At 58.3% G+C, this 19,087-nt stretch overlaps 2 protein-coding genes across 3 annotated transcripts; one reads left to right on the plus strand and one right to left on the minus strand.

The window, feature by feature from the left end:
- Positions 1–4,038: 4,038 nt before the first annotated feature.
- PIERCE1 (piercer of microtubule wall 1) lies at positions 4,039–7,988 on the minus strand. The gene is made up of 3 exons (XM_008521373.2): positions 7,846–7,988; positions 6,745–6,823; positions 4,039–4,485 (listed from the first exon to the last, which is right to left on the minus strand). Exons 1-3 carry the CDS (start codon positions 7,986–7,988, stop codon positions 4,297–4,299), a joined length of 411 nt encoding a protein of 136 aa, XP_008519595.1. The 3' UTR covers positions 4,039–4,296.
- Positions 7,989–8,215: 227 nt separating this feature from the next.
- Positions 8,216–12,654, plus strand: MRPS2 (mitochondrial ribosomal protein S2). 2 transcript variants are annotated; one of them, XM_070596237.1, is made up of 4 exons: positions 8,216–8,352; positions 9,266–9,382; positions 9,872–10,001; positions 11,559–12,654. In XM_070596237.1, the coding sequence occupies exons 1-4, from the start codon at positions 8,244–8,246 to the stop codon at positions 12,136–12,138; spliced, it is 936 nt and encodes a 311-aa protein (XP_070452338.1). In that variant the 5' UTR covers positions 8,216–8,243; the 3' UTR covers positions 12,139–12,654. The 2 variants fall into 2 exon arrangements, with proteins under 2 accessions (XP_070452338.1, XP_070452339.1); XM_070596238.1 differs by lacking the exon at positions 8,216–8,352 and adding an exon at positions 8,992–9,114.
- The last annotated feature ends 6,433 nt before the right edge of the window (positions 12,655–19,087 follow it).

A 19,087-nucleotide genomic window follows, 5' to 3' on the forward strand; every position in this document is an offset into this window, starting at 1 on the left:
AAGCATCAGCTGAAGGGTGCTTCTGTTCATACGTGCCTTGTTTCACAAACGGGACAGAAACTTGATTGTGCCGCGTCATCCCTGGGCTTGCCGACAGGCCACGTTGTGGGACGGCTTTTACTTCCGTACCCCACACTCCAGTTGGACTCTGCATGTGCTGGGGCCAAGGTCAGAGGTTCCCCTGCACCCTCTCTGGAAAGGGGGCTGCAGCGGGAGTGCTGTCGAGGAGCGATGGCTGGCTGCACGTTGGCAGCCCCGTGCAGCACCTCCGCGGACCCAGCCTGACCATGCAGCCGCGTATCACAGCATCCTGGAGCTGCTGCGTGAGACACAAATGTGCACCCACTTGTGGAAGGAGAGTCTTGGGTGGACGATATGTTGCTAAATCCAGCTGTCATGAGTAAGCCCTAGAGACAGGCCCCACCCAAGGGCCCCCGCACCTCCCAGGAAGTGGGGTGGTGGGTGTGTGCCTGGGGCCAGGGCTTCATTCCATTTAATGCAAAGAAGGGGAAGAGGCCTGACTTTAGGAGCTGTCTAGTGCCCTGGCCTAGGGTGTCCCGGGGCCACAGTGTCTCTGCAGGAATTGCCCCCTTTCCCGGAAGAATGAGCGTGTTTCAGAAGTCCCAACAGAACAGGAACGTGAGTGGGGAGAGGGAAAAAGCCCGTGGTGAATGTTCGATGTTCGCCAACCACATCTCCACAGAGAGGAGGCTCTTCCGTGGGGGGAGTCCTCCTCACTCTTGCTCAGAATCTGAACTGTCAGATGGCAGGTTTTTCCAACCTGAGATACGCTTGCCGTGGGAAGTCAGGCAATAAATTTAAATACCAGCACCTCATCTCCTCACATGAACGTATAAGAGGTATTGCCACCCTGATGCCCCCTCCCCGAAATTAACTGAGGGGCCTGTTTAGGGCGGGTAAAGAGCACAGATCCTGTGGTCGGTATCTGCAGACCACAGCCGGGTTCACGCCAGGCCAGGCTGCTGGGGACGGGGACCGAGCAATGGTCGCAGAATGTCTACGGCTCCTGGCATTTCGTGTGCTGGACCTGGAGACTTTTTTTTTCAATGTCAATATATTTTACTGTATATTTGAAACTGTTTATTCTAATTGACTACAGTTAAAAGGTGACTGATAAAAATAAAGAAATGTAAACAAAAATATACTTCGAGTGAGAAGTTAATGGTTTTAAGCCAACCCAGCATCTAAATTAAGCGATTAGGAAAGTGTTATGAAACTTTACTTTTCAGCGTTTCATTTCAGAGTGGAATAAAAAGGCCAGATAAAGCAAAGACCTGCTCGCGGACGAGGAGACGTTTCAGGAATTGCCGTGCGCTTTATTAATACTTGGTGGAAACGGTGTTTGTCACGCTAAATGCTTCCATCGCCTCTTCTGTAGCTGTTCTAATGGGATTGACGACTGAAAGAACCAAGTGCAAAGGTCAGAATGGTGACGGGGTGTCATTTTCCTTCCACTTCAACCATCTGTTCCGTTCGCCATAACCAGACGGCAAGCGGCTTCTCACAGTGCTCACTTAGACCTGTCAAGCTAAACTTTTCTTTTCCCGTCAACACATAAAGATCCCAGCTTGAAAATATGTTAAAAAGATAAAGTTCACGAAATTTATAAATCACTGGAGAGCCTGCATGACTTGTGCAAATACGTAGAAAGTTAGGGCCAGGTCTGTGGGGTCAGAGACTGATGACCTCGCCCCTCCCAGGACATCCCCCAAGGCGGGTCGAGCCCAGGACCGGCCTCGGGCGCCTCCTTTGGACCCTAGTTTTCCCATCTGAAAACAGACGTACAGGAGTCTGACTCACCCTAGGTGTGAGCGTCGGATGAGGTGAAGACACCAAAGCCCTTTGAAAACTTCAAGACGGCAGACGATGGAGAGGAGGACGGCCACCGCGCACGGCTCCCGGGGCCCAGGCGCCAGGACACGGGGATGGCAGCTTCAGCCGCAGACGGTCACTGAGTTCCCGGGAAGATGGGCATGTATGTTACAGCAAAGGTATTTCTGTTTTCCATCTTTGCAGACACTTATTTCATGTGGAATAAATGCAGAGTCTAACTTTACATCAACTCATCAGCAACTGTTGCAGAAGCTGCAGTTTATTGGCTGCGGCCCACTAAGGCACTCGCTGCCTGATTATGGTGCCGGAATTAACTTCTCCGAGCCCAGCGAGCTTGGCATCTGTTTCGTTGGTCAACTCGGGCTAGACTGATGCCCCCAGCCCGAGCCTGGATAGCGCCCACAGCAGAGAACGGGGGTCTTGTCCGGGTTCGTGGCCTCTTGCGTGCCTTTGGCTCCACGGAAGCTGTCTCCTTGCACCGGGCAGGTGCTCAGCTGCTCTGAGTCAGGAGGCGAAAACAGTTACTCGGCCTGATGGCTTTATCCTCCATGGCGCTGTTAACCTGCTTCACAGTCAGCTGACAAGGGAGGAATTCAGTTGTTTTGGTGAGTTTGGTTGATAAGGCGTTCTTTTTCTTTTTTTTTTTATTTCAACAGAGGCCAAACAGAAGGATTCTTGGTATTTTGGGCGGAGTGGTTTTTGTTTGTTTGTTTGTTTTTGCTGAGGAAGATTCGCCCTGAGCTGACATCTGTTGCCAGTCTTCCTCTTTTTTGTATGTGGGTCGCTGCCACAGCATGGCCACTGACAAGTAGTGTAGGTCCACACCCAGGAACCAAACACAGGCCGCCAAAGCAGAATGCACCAAACTTAACCACTAGGCCACACGGCTGGCCCTGTATTTTGGTACTTTTAATGAAGCGTTGTAAAAACTAATTTTCAGTTTGATGCCTGGAATCTCTGCTGGTTTTCCAGCTAAGGAGAAGGACGTTACAGACACCTCTCTTCAGGCTCAGCTTTGTGTCTTATTTTCGGGCTGGCCCCGTGGCCGAGTGGTTAAGTTCGCGTGCTCCACTGCAGGCGGCCCAGTGTTTCGTTGGTTCGAATCCTGGGCACGGACATGGCACTGCTCATCAAACCACGCTGAGGCAGCGTCCCACATGCCACAACTAGAAGGACCCACAATGAAGAATATACAACTATGTACCGGGGGGCTTTGGGGAGAAAAAGAAAAAAAATAAAATCTTAAAAAAAAAAGTATATTGATTTTCTCTGGAAACCATTTCCACTGCAAATTGGACATTAAGAATGTGGCCAAAATGTTTACTTTTGTGTATTAATAATAAAATGTTTATAATGAAGAAATAACCCATCATGGTGTTTAATTTCTCCCCAATTTGTATGTGAGTAAAATCTCTTTGGGTAAAATCTCTGTAAACAAGGTATCATCAATGGTCTGCAACAGTGATTTCTTCCGGCTGGTTTCAGCCCTTTCCAAACGCCCTGCAATGAGCGCGTCTTGCTCTCATGAAGGAAGTGGGGAGTCTCTGTCTGAAAGATGCAGGCTGTCACAGAGAACTTAAGGACCCTCGAGACCACAGTGGACACTGATTGAGGACTAACCACTTAGAGATAAAAATCCACTTAATGGAGTTATTACCCCCATCTGAGAAAAAGGTTATTCCCTGCCTGCTTTTTTTTCAACTTGTTATTGAAAATTTAAAGTGAACACAAAGTGGAGAACTCCCATGCACACACCACCCCTTCCACACGGGCCACCGTGCCAGCCGTGTTCATCTGCTCTGCCTCCCGCCCTGAGCCCTTATTCGTGGCCGGAGGATGTTCACTGTCACTCCACGTGTACCGTCGCCTCATGAATCGGGGTGGGTAGTGGCCCCCGCCTGCCCCAGCCTGGAGTTTTCCTGACAGGGTCTGCTCTCCCCCTTCCTGGCCCAGCCCTGGTCCATGCCCCCCGCAGGGCATCATCCCCTCTGGCCACGGCCTCGTGTGTTTGTGCAGATTTTGGCCAGGGTGCTTTGGAGAGACAGGAAACCTCTCCATAACTTGTCATGAGCATAGAAATGGCTCCCAAATAAAGACGCAGGTGGAGTTATCCAGGCATTCGGGCCGCGATGGGGGTCCCCCGACTCGCACAGGCCTGCGCCTGGAATACAGATGTGTCAGGGATTCAGGGTGTGGCAGCACTTTTAATGGAAACTCAAGCCGTGAGCATCTTTTCCATCTAGATGTAAAATAGAGAAAGCAGGACATTACAGCCCCGTTTGCATACTTTTCTGATCTAGAGAGGAAAAATACTATCAGGGAAAGCACTGAAGGCTGAAGGCCGCATCTTTACAGTTGGGCAGATTATCAAAGATCCGGGATGACACTTCTCCAGGTGGCCACTGCTGGAGTCGGGACCCGGGAGTGGTTCTCCAGCCACCCTCAGTGGCAGATGGACGGCTTGTTGACGTTGTAACTGGGGTGGAAGTTGAGCCGGTCGTAGGAGGTGATGTAGTTGTCGGGACCCGTCACGATGCTCTTCTCCATGAAGACGTTGAAAGTATTGTTCTGGAACATTCCACCTGCTGCAAGTTGTCTGGAAAATTTATTCGAATTTGGATAAAATACTTTCTGGAAGTGAAAAGGGAACACAAGGATTAATGATGTATTATAATACTCTTCCACAATCAGTCGTTAGGTATTTTTGGAAGAAAAATAAGAATTTGTAAGGAAATGTCATCTCCATTCCTAGGAAGAGAGAAGCCAAGTAGGCAGGATGGCCTGGTTGGCCCCGGACCCTCCCGATTTATGCCTGATGTCCGGGAATAATTACTGATCATGCGTTCTTTCACATGGAGAGAAGATCAATCCCCTGGGTGTGGTTATGAACATTCACTTGGGGTCGGGCCCAAAGCACCCCCCGTTCTGCTTTTACCCACTGTGACACTAGGGCCAGTTACTGGACCTCTCTGAACTTCAGTTTCCTCTTCTGTGGAAAAGAGAGAACCTCACCATCAGTGGGCTGCAACCTTGACCATATATTAGAATCCTCAGTAGGTCCTGAAGGAAATTCCGATGCCCACACCCCACCAGCCAAGGGGTCTGGGGAGGGGCTGCCCTAGTGAGAAAAAGGTTATTCCCTGCCTGCTGTTTTTCTAACTTTTTATTGAAAATTTAAAATGAACACAAAGTGGAGAACTCCCATGTACACACTGCCCCTTCCACACGGGCCGCCGTGCCAGCCGTGTTCGTCTGCTCTGCCTCCCCGTAGCGAGGTGGGGGTGTGGGGAGGACACAGATGAGGCCACGAGTGTGTGCAGGCACCCAGCGGGAGGAATTAGTCCAGCAACACAGCATCATCAGGTGACCCTGAGATTTCAGACCTCAGTGGCCGGGGCGGCTGCCAGACATGTGACGCTGGACTGGGAACTGTGCTTAGGGCTGCCTCGTGCCAAGCAGGTCGCCTGGCGTTCTGTCTCCTTGGCAGGAAGCAAGTGGAGAGAGAAATGGCTTCCGTGCATTTTCTTCAATAGACTCTATCTTTCAGAGCGGTCTCGGCCTCCAGAGAAGCTGGGCAGCACAGTACCCCCCCCCAGCCCCCCGCACAAGCACACAGCTTCCCTCGTCGGGGCAGCTTGCATTCGTTGGTACATTTGTTACAGCTGAGCCAACATCGATATGTTATTATTAACTAAAGTCCACAGTGTAGTTAGGGGGTCACTGGTTGTGTCTACACTCGTGGGTTTGACCAGTGTATAAGGACATATACCCACCAGTACAGTATCACACAGAATAGCGGCCTTCAGCATATTTCTCTAAATGCAAACAAAGCATCATTATTTTCTGTTACCACGTGGCAGTAAACACTCAGAGCTGCTCAATGAGTCTCACGACCACACTCAGGTCAAGAAACTGACAGCCGGGCTCCAGACGCAGGGGGAGAGGCGGCAGGAAGCCCTCCTGACCTCCTCAGGAGCGCCGGGAAGGACCGGCGCAGGGCCAACCCCGCTGCTCACGAGGCAAACCTTCTCTCAAGGTCTTTTTTATAAAAGCCAACGTTGGGACCCATGCTAGTGAGCGAACATGTTGGTCTTTTCCGTGGAAATACCTCATCCCCAGGGAAAGTCTGGAATCATTCAGTTCTGGGAGAGTGACCTTCAGAGGCTCTAGAAACTTCCTAGGTAAATAATCTCCTTCTCATGAGCGCTCTATCTCCCATGCAAAACAAATAAATAACAATTTTCCAGATCTTTTAAAATGATGAATACTCCAGAAGAACAAACAACAAGACTGTCACCCCAAAGTGGGTGGCCCTTCTGTCCTGGGTACCCAGAGGATGCGTACACTGGCCCCTCTGGCCCTCCAGCTGGACCCAGCAGGGTTGTCCGGGGGTTCTAGGAGGGCCCCCTGGAGTGCGAGGTCCATCTCAAAAGGGGTTGGGGTTCCCCAGAGGCGCAGACTCCTGCATCCACCGACTCGCGACCTGTGCGATCGGCCAGTCGGCCTCTTCAGGTCAAAGGTTAATCTCTCATAAAATACAGTATCATTCCAGAAAGAAAACAGTTCTTTATGTATTTGCCTCAAAACGTACTGCCTTAAGCCGCAGAAGTTGGTTGTGTGTGTCTGTGTGAACAGGGCCAGCCTTTGGCACGTCACCAGCAAGTCTACCCGCACTTTTTTCATCCATAAACATTTCATTGCTAAATTCATTCGTTCATTTATTTCTACCATGCCTTGTTCCAAAAGCACTTGAGGGTACCCTCCCCTTTCGTGATGCTGGAACTTTGGGCCCCTCCCCACCGCCCCATGATGCGTGGCCCTTCTGAGAAGCCCAGGGTTTGGGCCTCGTCCTGGAGACACCGCCTGCACACACGGCCCCCCTTTGCTTACCGGCATCTCATGCACCGTGGGGGCCCGGCTCCCGTAAGTTTGGTTACTGGTCCTGTACACTGAGGCGGGCTCCTTGCTCCTGGGAGATGAGAAGCAGACCCTATTTCCCTTCATTCATCTAACTCTGCCCACGTCACAGCCTTCGAGTCTGGGTGGTGAAGCTTGGTTGGAAACGCCTGGCGTTGCCGATGCGGCCGCGCATGTGGGCTCCCGTGGTGAGCAGGGCTGGCCTCCCCGACCCCTGTGCTCACCTCTGCCCTTGCCCTTCCCCAAGGCAGGCCAAAGCCCTGAAGAGCTCCCAGATGGGAGGTGCCGGCCCTCAGCCACAGCGGGGCCCGGGCCCACACTGTCATTTCCTGGGTGGGTGGGCAGCGGTGGCTCAGCCTCCAGGCCCTGCCCCCCGAGGCGGCCCCTCTACCTCTGGGCCTCCCTGAGAACACCTCCCTGCGGTCTCTAACAGTGACACTACCAGTCAAGCAGCTTAACTGAGTGGCCTGTGGGTTTAGACACCCCAGCTCTGCTTCACGCTAACTATGAGACCTGGGGCAAGATGCTGACTTTCTCCATCCCAATGGCCTCTCCTGGAAATGAGGACCAGACCAGACCCCACACTACAGAGCTGCAGGGGGACTACAGGAGGGAGGGCAGGGAAGGGGTCCCCACCCCACCCCCGTGTCCTAGAGTTTGCAGTCGCTGGAACGCTCACAGCTCACTGACCGGCAGCGTGCCGCCGGGGGTGCTGCCCATTGCCTTCTGCAGAGGGTCCTCTCAGCCTAGACGGGGGAGGAGACTTACCCTGCCCCGAAGCGGGGGAGCTGGGACCAGAGCTGGGTTTTGCGACTTCCCGGAGTGGGAGGGGATGATCACCCACCGCCCCCCTGCACCTCCAGGAGGCCCACTCGCTGGTGTGCCAGGCCTTCCATGTCACTTTGGCAGCTCATTTGGTGGCTGATAGCTGACCCCCTTTGGACCGGGGTGCCAGGGCAGGCTGGGACCTGGGGGACTCTCGCATGCAGGGTTAGATGGGCTGCCCGCTGGACCAGGGGGCCACTCTCGTCTGTGTATGCCAGGTAGACCCTCACGGGGCTCCACCGTCCTCACCTGTAGCCCCGAAACCACGCGGGGTTGTTGAACCTGAGCGGCAGGTCCTCGTGTACACAGTAGTAGTCGCTGGTTTTCTCCGGGGGTGCCTGGGCCTTGGCCTCCACGGGCTCGGCGCACTCTTGGGGGTTCCCGTCCGACATTTCGCCTCCGTCCACTCGAGCTGCTGAGTCGGGGAAGAAACAGAAGGCAGGAAACAGCCTCTCCGCAGCCGGGGCCCCGCGGGTCGGCGCGGCGTCCTGTTGCTAAGCGACGGCCTGGTCACCTGACCGGTAGGTCGGGTCCTTAAAGGCGCTGCGCCTGCCAGGCCAGGGCTCCCCTGCCGGCCCCTGGGGCTGAAATGGGAAGTCTAGAACCTTCCAGGGAGAGTAAGGAAGCGCCTGGGTTGGCCCGGGGTGATGGACTACTTCCTGGTCTTGTGGTGCTGGGTACCCGAGGTGCCTTCGGCGCCCACCCAGCGCGGTCCGATGGCATCTTTCGGTTATCAGCGCTCATCCTGCGCCAGACGTACGCGAACATTTTCTTAAACGCAGAGGAAAGCGGATTCCGGGGCAAATGAGACCCCAGGTCCTGAGACTTCATCACAAATTGCCGGAGTCAAATTTCTCCAAGGCCGCTCGGCAAGCAACGATCTGATTGTACTGTGGCCGCCAGGCGTGCTCCGTGACCCCGGGGCATGCCCCCAGTACCCGGACTCTTAATTTAGACTCCAGATTTGCCTAACTTTATGGAGTCTTCCTAAGCCAAATATCGTTTAAAAATTAAAAACGATTTTGGAGAGCGAGACGTTGTATTGGACTGGCCGGACGCGAGGAGGGTCCCCATCGCCCGGCGGGTTCCCGCGGGGACGGCTCGTGGGCCTCCTCGGCCGCCGCGCCTTGTGCAGGGAGGGGGCGAGCTGGGGCGCGAGGGGCCCGCCCTCAGCGCTGTTGCCAGAGTCGGGGCGAGGACTCTGGAAAAGGGGACAGGGCGAGGGGACGTGCCCCGCAGGCCCCGCACTCGCCCCGGCCCCGGCGCCCCCAGCACGGCGCGCGCGCTCCGAGCCGGGCAGCCGGCGGGGGCGCCCGGGGCGGGGTGGCCGGCGGGGCCCCGGGGGCGGACACGGCCGGGCGCGCAGTGGCCCCTCCGGGCCTGCAGGCGGCGGTGCGGCGGCGGCGCGGGCCGCGGCGGAAGGAAGCGCCACTCCGGGAACCGCGCGCCCGGCCGTGTCCGCCCGCCGCGTCCGCGCCATGGCGCCCGGCCCGGCCCTGCCCCGGCTGCTCGGCGCGGGTGAGCGCGCCCGGGGAGCCTGGGGGCGGGCGCGGGGCCGGGACCCTGCTCCCGGGGCCCGCAGGCACGCTGCCCGGGCCGGGCGCGAGCACCGGAGGGGGGGGTCACGGGCCGCAGGCGGGCGCGCGCCACGAGTCGCCTCTCTCCGCAGGTGTCCGGCCCAGGCCGCAGCTCCTCACGCGGACGACCCCCGGGCCGGCCCGGCCGAGCGGCAGGACGCTGGGAAGCGCCGCGGCCCCCGCCGTCAGCGAGCCCGAGGGCGACAGCGGTGAGGCTCTCCGGACCAGCGTGGGGTCCAAGGGACGCGCCGGGCCTCCGCGGTTTGGGTTGAAACGCCGGCCCCCAGGAGTCCTGAGGGCCCTCGCGGAGGGGTCCGGCCGAGGGAGGGAGGAGGGGCGGCCCCCGAGCCGGGTGTTGCGCGCACTTAAAGCGGGCCCGGAGCCACCCCTCGTGGGTCCCAACTCTGACCCCGCCCTCTGAGCAGCTCGGTCGTCCGCCCAGCTGAGAACGGGGCCCGGGCCTGCACCCGCCCCCGGGTGGGTGGGAGAGACCACCGTGGTGCAGCACTGGGACTCCTTTCCCAGTGAGGACTGACGGGGTGTACCCAGGAGCAAAGCCGTGGTCAGAGCCCGTCCTCTGCCCCGAGGCTCCTGAAAAGACCCGGTGGCCCTGGGCACCTGCTTCGGGGCCTCTCCTCCCCTGGAGGGTTGGGAGCAGAGGAGCGGGAGACCACAGCATCCTCTCCTCCCTGTCCTAGGCCTCAACGATAGGATCCTCAGGGAGCCCCTCAAGCACTCCGACTTCTTCAACGTCAAGGAGTTGTTTTCCGTGAGAAGTCTCTTTGACGCCCGGGTGCACCTGGGACACAAAGCGGGCTGTCGGCACAGGTAGATGCCAGCCCTGGCTGAGTGGTGGTTCCCCTGGGACAGGGGGCTCTCCTGCCTTGGGGTCCAAGGCCACCCTTTGTAGTGGCGTGTGTCAGTTTGAGTACAGCCCCCTCTTCCTCCCATGGGGTCACCGAGTCCCGAGGAGGGCAGGAGCTTATCCTCAGACGCTGCAGGGCCCTGTGCGCTGGACCACTGACCTTGGAGTGAGGCTCAGGGCCCTAGGTGGGGACGGACCTGCTGCTGGCAGGTTCACAGACAAAGGCCAGCAGCCGGGCTCGTGGACTAGGAGAGGGTGAGGGGGCTGGCCCGGCCACTGCATCTCGAGGTCACCGAGTTCACGCAGAGGAGCAGTTAAGTGGCCTGATCTTTTCACGGGTGGTTCTGGCCGCTGAGGCTGGATTGGAGGGGGGGCGGAAGGTCAGGGAGGGAGGGGTGTAGATGGCAGGGAGGCACTGCGAGCAGAGCCGGGGCTCCAGGGGTGGAGGTGCCAGGTGGGGCAGAATATGGTGCAGGTGTCACTGTCCTTTACCGGGATGACCAAAACAAAGGGAGGCCTGGGGGACATCAGGAGCTTGGGTCCTGTGAGGGGTGACCTTTTGGCCACCCCAGTGCAGATGCCACACAGCAACTAGGAGCAGCAGCCTGGGGCTGGGGCGCCACCACATCAGTGGGACATGTAGGAGCATCTGGAGAGGAGGGTCGAGAAGAGAGGAGGTCCCGGGGGCGGCAGCCCTGGGCATCCAGACGTTTCGGAGTCCAGGAAGAGGCCGTGTGGCTGGGGAGCAGGGAGCGCGGGAGGGTGTGGTCTGCTGCGGGATGCGGCTGAGAAGCCCTGGGAGGTGAGGGCAGGACAAGGCCCATGGCTGGGGCAGGAGGGAGGTCGTGGGTGCCTTGGGCAGAGTGTGCTGAGAGGAAGGGACAGAATCCAGACCTGAGGGAGGACGAGGGAGCTGCTGAGGAGCAGGGGAGTCTCTCCTGACCCCACGCCCTGCCCAGGGCCAGCAGTGGGGCCCTGCCCTCGGGTTCCCCTCCCAGGCCTGACTGGCCCTGCCCCAACCCCTCACACATTGGCCCAGGGCACCCCCTCTGCTTTGTCGGTCCCTCAGCCCAGCCTCAGAGGGACCTGGGTCGAAAAGCCTCAAACACAACAGTCATAATGACAGAAGCGACCGCTGAATCAGAGCACTGGGCACAAAGATTGAACATCCAGACGTCCACGTGGGAGCAGTTCTGTTAGCATCCCCATGTGATGGGGGACACATTCAGAGGGTTAAGCTGTTTGTCCAAGCCTTGGAAGTGGCTGGCTACCCAGGCCTGCCCTGTCCACTCCCAGCCGTGACTCAAGGGACAGGGGTCCTCACTGCCGTCCGTGGTCACGGCAAGGGGCGGCACATCATGCAGCCCTGGGGAAGGTGTGGCCCTGGAGGGCACAGGCCTCCCTGCCCGAGTGCCCCCCCAGAGGAGCCTGGGGGTTGCTAGTGGGTCTGGCTGAGAAGGGGCCAGTGGGGTTGGCCACGCGAGCCCCATTCACTCTCGCCTCGGTGGGGTCTCCGGCAGGTTTATGGAGCCGTACATCTTCGGGAGCCGCCTGGACCAGGACATCATTGACCTGGAACAGACTGCTGCGCACCTGCAGTTGGCCTTGAATTTCACCGCCCACGTGGCCTATCGTCAGGGCATCATCCTGTTCGTGGGCCGCAACCGGCAGTTCTCGCATCTGATCGAGAACACAGCCCGGGACTGTGGCGAGTACGCCCACACCCGCTACTTCAAGGGTGGCCTGCTGACCAACGCCCCCCTGCTCTTGGGCCCCATGGTCCGCCTGCCAGACCTCATCATCTTCCTGCACACACTCAACAATGTCTTTGAGCCCCACGTGGCCGTGAGAGACGCAGCCAAGATGAACATCCCCACGGTGGGCATCGTGGACACCAACTGCAACCCCACCCTCATCACCTACCCCGTCCCCGGCAACGACGACTCGCCCCCCTCCATCCAGCTCTTCTGCAGGCTCTTCCGGACGACCATCAACCGCGCCAAGGAGAAGCGGAGGCAGGTCGAGGCCCTGTACCGACTGCAGGGCCGGGCGGGGGCTGAGGGCCGGAGTCCAGCCAGCGCTCCTTCCCCGGGAGCATAGGCCAGGCTGGACTTGGGTCATTCCCCGTGACACGCCTGCTCTCCTCCTAAATAAAAACAGCAGCCAAACCTGTTCCTAAGCCGGGCAGCCCTTCCCTCCCCCAGCCGTGGTCCTTAGCGCGTTTCCAGTCCCTCCAGGCACTGGGTCCCTGCCATTAGTAACGGTTCTCAGCAGCTGCCCTCCCAGGGCTCCACTTGGCCCCCTGGGGCCCAGCAGGCACACAGAGGCAAGTGGCCTGTCCAGAAAGGACCCAACACGCTTGTCCCTGGAATCTGAAGTCCATCCTTCTACCTTGAAATTGGTCTTTGTACGTGAGGCAGGTTCATACACCAGCTCAGTTCTTCTCAAACAAAATGGCCCCAGGCTGGGCTGCCTCCCCTGCAACCTGGCTTCAGGGCCTGTTTTGTAAAGTGAGGTTGCTGGGCGAGCCACTTGGAAGCTCCCAACTGGCTTCAGACAGCCAGGCAAAGCAAACAGCATGACTCCAGCAGAAATAAAACTTAGATTTGGGCAGAACGCGGCTCAGGCCTTTAGGTTCCGCAGTGGTCCGTGTGGATTCAGTTTCCTTCATCAGATGCCCATGGAGCACACGGGACGTGTCCCTGCCCTCCATCCTGGAGCTTTGGGGAGACGGGCCGGCGTGTGGAGTCCCCAGCTGCCCCTCAAGGGCACCATCTTCAGTGTTGGGGCTCAGGGCCCCCAGACCCACCCACAGGGCAGGCCAGCCCGGCATGCAGTGGCATCGAGCCTGCATCCTGCACAGGCCTACTCCCTGGGCGGCCAGGAGACGTAGGGGGCACCTGTCACAGGGACTTCTTGATGCTCGCCCCTATGGGGCCTCCCTGGGAACACTTGGGCCCGGCATGAGGTGCAGGGCCCCTCTTCCACGATCCCTCCTCTCGGCTCTTGGCATGTATGTTCCCAGTGCCCGAGCATCCAAGGGACCTGTCTCTGCGGAGTACTGGGGCACGGGGTCTGGTGGGGTCTAGGACAGTGGTCTTCATGTGAGCGGACACATGCCTGCCTCTGCCAGCCCAGGTCCTACAGAAGCACATGAGGGGAGGGGAGGACAGGAGCCCCATGTCCTGTCAGCTTCCATTCAGGGGTGGGAGTGGGGGGCACGGTGGAGACTTCTGGCATCTTTCAGGGGGTACCGTGAGTACATGGTCTGGAAGGCGCAGGGGACCGGGCACCAGTGAGACCATGGCAGTCAGCATTGCTTTAATGTGCAAACCTGAAGTATGAAAACACAAGTTGACAGGCAGATCTGTGTGGGGGTTCCCTCCAGGGCTGTCCCCGACAGGATACTGCCCTTGGTGTGTGCGGATGACATTTCCCCGAGCTGAGTTTTGACAGAGAAACCTGGCTGGGCCCCCGTCCCTCACAGCTCCAGGGAGGCCAGCTGGGGGAAGCCAAGACCCCTGAAATCAGAACACAGTGTAAACTGAACAGGCGCTGCTGGAACCTGGACGGGGCCTCCTGAGGCCGAGGGCAGTGGAGGGCCCATGCCACCTTCAGAAGCAGACCGCTTGGGGGGGCGGGTCACTGGCAGCTCCAGGGCTGGTCAGACGTGTGCAGGACAGTGGATGACATGCAGGGAGGCATGAACACAGGAGATGTCAGATCGGCCGTGTTTTCTCATCCTTGATTTATGGGCTGGTGGGAGGGAGGTAGCCCTGGGAGGGCCAAGGTGAAGGGACGGGGTTGGGTGTCCGGGCCAAAAGACCCTGCTGGCTCCCTGGGGTGGCCGCCACCTCATACCCCTGTGGGAACCGCGCTGGTGGCCTGCCTGGCCCCTGAGGGTCCCCCTGGAACCTGCACTGGACACAGGCCAGTGAAGACTAATGGGGGGGGTAACAGTTTTTATTGGTCACGTGCTATGTGCCAGTTCTGGGGGTGCTGGCAGGGGTGGCCCCACCAAATGGGTGACTCAGTGGACAAGTCGACACAAACGAGCCGGACAGTTTCAGGAGTGGGCAGGACCTAGAGGGGCGCAGGCCGCTGGGGCTGAGCAGGGGTGGGGGCCGCTCCCCAGAGAGCTGCCAGGGAGGGCCTGGGCCTCTTCTGAACTCGCTGTGGAGGCTCTAGAGGGGCTTAGGTGAAGGGGGGGGGTGGCCTTACTAACCCCATCCTTGGCCCTGGAGGAAGGGGACCACCAAGTTTGCCACCCTGGAGACGAGCTCCAAGAGAAAAGGCCAGAAACGGCCACAAGAGACTGAGTGTGCCTGAGACCAGGACAGGAGGGGCCAGCCTCCCGTCCTGCCGCCGGTGGCTGACAGGCCTTGTTCGAGCTGGCCTCCCGTGGGCCCTGGCGGGGCCACGCCCAATCAGCTGGTGTCTTGGGGGCACTAGCTGCAGGGACCGGAGCCAGGCCTGGGAGAGCGGGGCTCACGGCGGATTTGGAGCACAGAGTGCCGCCATGGAGGGTCTGCAGTGGAGGAAGGCCTCCCGCCCGGACGCTGCCAGCCATCCGCAGAGGCCCACCCAGGGCTCTGCCCCAAGAGCGGCCACAGTCCCAACCCAAGGAGCTGGGCCTGTCCCTTCACCCACACCGTTCAGCCCAGCCTTGGCCAAATGCAAAGTCACTTTTCACATGGTTGCAAGACTCTCCGAGCCAATCTTTCACACCGCTGCACTTCAGGACACGAGCACGAGTATTTTCCTACTGTCTGTCTTTTGAGCTGTCCCTCTTTATCCAAACATGAGTCCCAGTGTGAAAATGAGTCAACCGTGTACCTGGGTGGGAGGTGCAGGGTGGGGGCAGTCAGTGCAGACACGCTGGAGAAGCTGTGGAGCACCTCGTACCTGGCTTCCGCGGCAGCCACCTCTCCTGTGTCACCCTCCTCCTGTGCACCTGCCAAGCCTTCACCACCCAGCAGGTCCTGGACCTGCTGTTCAAAAGGTGGGCGCCCCGCCCCTGCACAGCACCGTGGCTCCCTGCCCACCTCCTGGCTGTGTGTCTTGGGAGTGTCCCTTCACCTCTCTGAGCCTCAGTTTGCTCAGGCCTGGCCCTGTGGGCAGGGCTGCCAAGGGCTGTGGTTGTCCTGATTTAGGACTTTCCTCTCCCCCGTGAAGCAATCTGCCTCAAGCCTCAGCACCCTGTGGCCTTGGGCACAGCTGCTTTCCCATTTCTGAAGGAGCCTTCCAATTCCCTGGGGGGTGGTCCCAGCCTGGGTGCAGGCAGAGCAGGAAGCCCTGGGGACTGCCCGGGTCCCAGGCCCACTCGGACGTCAGCAAGGTGCTGGCTGGGCTTCATTCATTCAGCAAATGTGTATGAAGACCCCCAACCCGCCATGTACAGACACGAAAACCCGTGTCCTCCTGGGCTCCAGTCTGATTGGGGAGTCAGCCAGTCCCAGTAGACATCATATCAGGTACGGTAGATGTGACGCCCTCACGGCCTCCTCTAGATATGGATGCATCCTCCCTTACTCCGACGAGGACGGTGGACCCCAGGACCAACTGAGAAAGTGAGTGGGCTTCGGGTCTAATGGGATCTGAGGGGCTGTGGCTGGGGGCGCGGGAGGGCCGGGCAGTCCCCTGGCTCCCACACATCTCGTGATTCCTGCTAGAGGGCTGAGGTCTGGGGGCTTCTCCTGTAGGAGGAAAGGAGTCAGAGAGCTGCAGATGGGGTCCCGGGCCCCCTGGGGAGCAGAGAGGAGGCTGGGGGCTCAGAGCTGGCCCCTGAGAGAATCCATCCCCACCACAGCCCATCCCAGCCCTGCTAGGCACCCCCTGAGCCGAGGGCCCAGGAAGGAGGTGTGGGGAGCCACCTGCTCACACATCAGCCTGGTGCCTCAGTCCTGCGAGGCCAGCTGCATGTGGGGCTGGGCCGGCTGTGTCCCCATTCCCGAGGATAGTGTCGGGGTGGAGACGAGACCCACACAGGCCTCACAGAGAGTAAGACAGCACAGCGGTGTATGAGCAGCAGGCTGAGGTGCCACGAGGGCCCCGTGAAGGCTGGGCAGCAGGACACACTCCGCCTGGTCCCTCCTCCCGCACATGTGCATGCAGCACCTACTGTGCGCCCGCCAGTGCGATGAACAGAGCAGGCACCGCCCTCCCTGTCCTCGTGGAGTTGACATTCCAGTGGGGAGGTGCCGGGGGACAGGCAGGAGTGCGTCGGGTTCCCCGAGGAAGGGAGAGGTGGTCCCAGTGTTGACGGAGGGCTCCCTCCCATGGAGACTTCGCAGGCCCAGCCTGCTGACCAGGCCTGCCCCTGCTGGACCGTCACGTGGGGGTGGGCTGGGGTGGACTGGCCTCTGGATGGGCAGGGGCGGGCCCAGGAGCTCAGCCCCCACCCCACAGAGGTACCAAGGGAAGACCGCATGGAAGAAGAGGCCAGGCCTCCGACTCTGCTGCCCACACGCCTACCCTTAGTGTCACTTCCTCCAACCTGGATACCTGGCTGGACCAGTACCCAGAGGATTTCCATCAGCCCCCGGACTGCATGCAGCTGTCCATGCAGTTCAACATGCCAGACTCAGACCTGGAGTGCCGCGCCCACCTTCTCCTGGCCCGGCTGGAGGACCTGGCGTCCACTGAAGCAGAGCCAAAAGGAGAGCGCCCGGGGAGGGTCAGTCCTGGGCCACACAGGGCGGAGCTCCTGGTGTTGGCCAGGAGCAAAGGCTGGCCTCAGAGCGCCCATCTGGTGGACTGCAGTCAGGGGAGACGTCCCGTAGCACGTTCTTGTGCTGGAGCTTCTGTAAAAGGCAGTGGCAGTTTTCTCCTTTGCAAAGGCACGGTGGGGAGGCAGACGTGTGGATCTCCTCTTGCAGCTTCCTTGCCGTCTCAGCATCTAGAGTGGCTCCAGCACCAGCTCCTGTACAATCTGAAGATTTAGATTCAGCTGCAGAAGCAGCAACAGAACTAAAGCGAGATCCAGAGCCGAGGCTCCTCCGTCAAGAGCTGCACTGCCACCTGTAGCAGCACCAGGGCCAACGCCGCCATCAGCTCCAGCAGCAGCTCCAGGAGAGCCAGAGCCAAGGCAGCACCCGCCCACTGTGGAGCCAGGGCCGGCTCTGCCCCTGCTCCTGGAGGAGCGCCGGAGCCAGCGCGTCCCGCTGCCTCTGCGGGGAGAGCCATCCCCTGCTCCTGCCCTGCGGGCGGGCGGGGGCCAGCTCGGAATTCACCGTCCCCGGAGGGAGAGCCAGCTCTGGGCCCTCCGTCTCCACCAGCCCCTGAGCCGCTCCTCCCAGCCGCTCCTTCACCAGACCCTTCCTGTCCCTCTTCTGTTATGGTTTCGGCAACAATTTCATTTTTCCTTTTACTTTTTTATGGTTTTTTATACTTTATGATTTGAAATTTAAATAAAATTTCATTTTTTTAGCATTTTAAAACTGTACAATTCGTGAACATTGAGTCCATTCACAATGCTGTGCAACCATCACCACAGTCTAGCTGCAGAGTATTTCCCTCCCCAGAAGGAAGCCCTGTCCCAAAGCGCTCACTCCCCATTCTTCGCTCCCTCGGCCCCGCAACCCCGATCTGCTTCCTGTCTCTGTCCTTTACCTGTTCTGGATGTTTCCTGTAAATGGAACTGATTAATTTTTGTTTTTTTATTTAAAATAGCATTTTTATTATTTGGAAGGGAAATCCCAGATGGGTTAAAGATGAGATGTATACAGTGAAGCCCTATGGGGAATATGAGACACTGTTCTAAGAGTGACACCAGAGCCAGAAGCCAGACAGGAAATGCCTGGCTCTTCCTGTGGCCAAAACAGAAACAAGAAAAACGTAGAAAGCTGGAACGACCAGCCACAAGCTGAAGAGCATTCCTCACAACCCAAGGCCAGGGAAAGGTTTCACATCCCCGCGGTCCAAAAACTCTGGAAAGCCAATGTTTCCAGAAGGGACAGAGAGCAAACCCGGGCAGTTCCAACGAGAGGGGACGCAGACGGCGCACGCGTCAGAGCTGCTCCACCTCCCCGACGAGGACACGCGCCCCGGACACTGTGGAGACAGCACTGGGCTCCGTCAGACTGGCGGGCTGCTAGGCTGCTGGCGACCAGCTGCAGTGACAACGTGAGGAAGCAGAGGCCCCGGCAGGTCCCCTAGAGACAAGCGTGCAAGGACCGTCCTCTCTGGAGAACATGTGCAGGACCATCGAGGGTCCCAGGCGCGCATCTGCTGGCAGCGCGAGTCCCAGTTCAGCTCCCAGGAATTCTCGCCCAGTGTGTGCACGTGTGTGCATGTGTGTGTGCACTTGCGGGTGTGAGGCAGGGAGGATTCCAGGGCATGTGCTCTCCCAAAGTCTGGCTTCCCCAGGGGGACACTGCCAGTCAATCCTCTTCCTCCTTTGTATTTTCTGTGGCCCAGCATCAGAATTCAAAAAGAGCCCTGCTGTGAGGAAATGCAAATCAAAACTACACTAAGATATCACCTTACACCCGTTAGAATGACAAAAATACCTAAAACTAATAGCAACAAATGTCGGAGAGGTTGCGGAGAAAAAGGAACCCTCATACACTGCTGGTGGGAATGCAAACTGGTGCAGCCACTATGGAAAACAGTATGGAGATTTCTCAAAAAACTAAAAATAGAACTACCATACGATCCAGCCATCCCACTACTGGGTATCTATCCAAAGAGCCTGAAGTCAGCAATCCCAAAAGTCCTGTGCACCCCAATGTTTATTGCAGCACTGTTTACAATAGCCAAGACGTGGAAGCAACCTAAGTGCCCATCAACAGACGAATGGATAAAGAAGATGTGGTACATATATACAATGGAATACTACTCAGCTGCAAAACAGAACCAAATCATTCCATTTGCAATAACATGGATGGACCTTGAGAGAATTATGTTAAATGAAATAAGCCAGCAAGAGAAAGATAATCTGTGTATGACTCCACTCATATGAGGAATTTAAAACTATGGACCAAGAACAGTTTAGTGGATACCAGGGGAAAGGCGGGGTGGGGGGTGGGCACAAAGGGTGAAGTGGTGC

This window comes from Equus przewalskii, chromosome 26, assembly GCF_037783145.1.
Source record: "Equus przewalskii isolate Varuska chromosome 26, EquPr2, whole genome shotgun sequence".
Taxonomy (NCBI): Eukaryota; Metazoa; Chordata; class Mammalia; order Perissodactyla; family Equidae; genus Equus; species Equus przewalskii.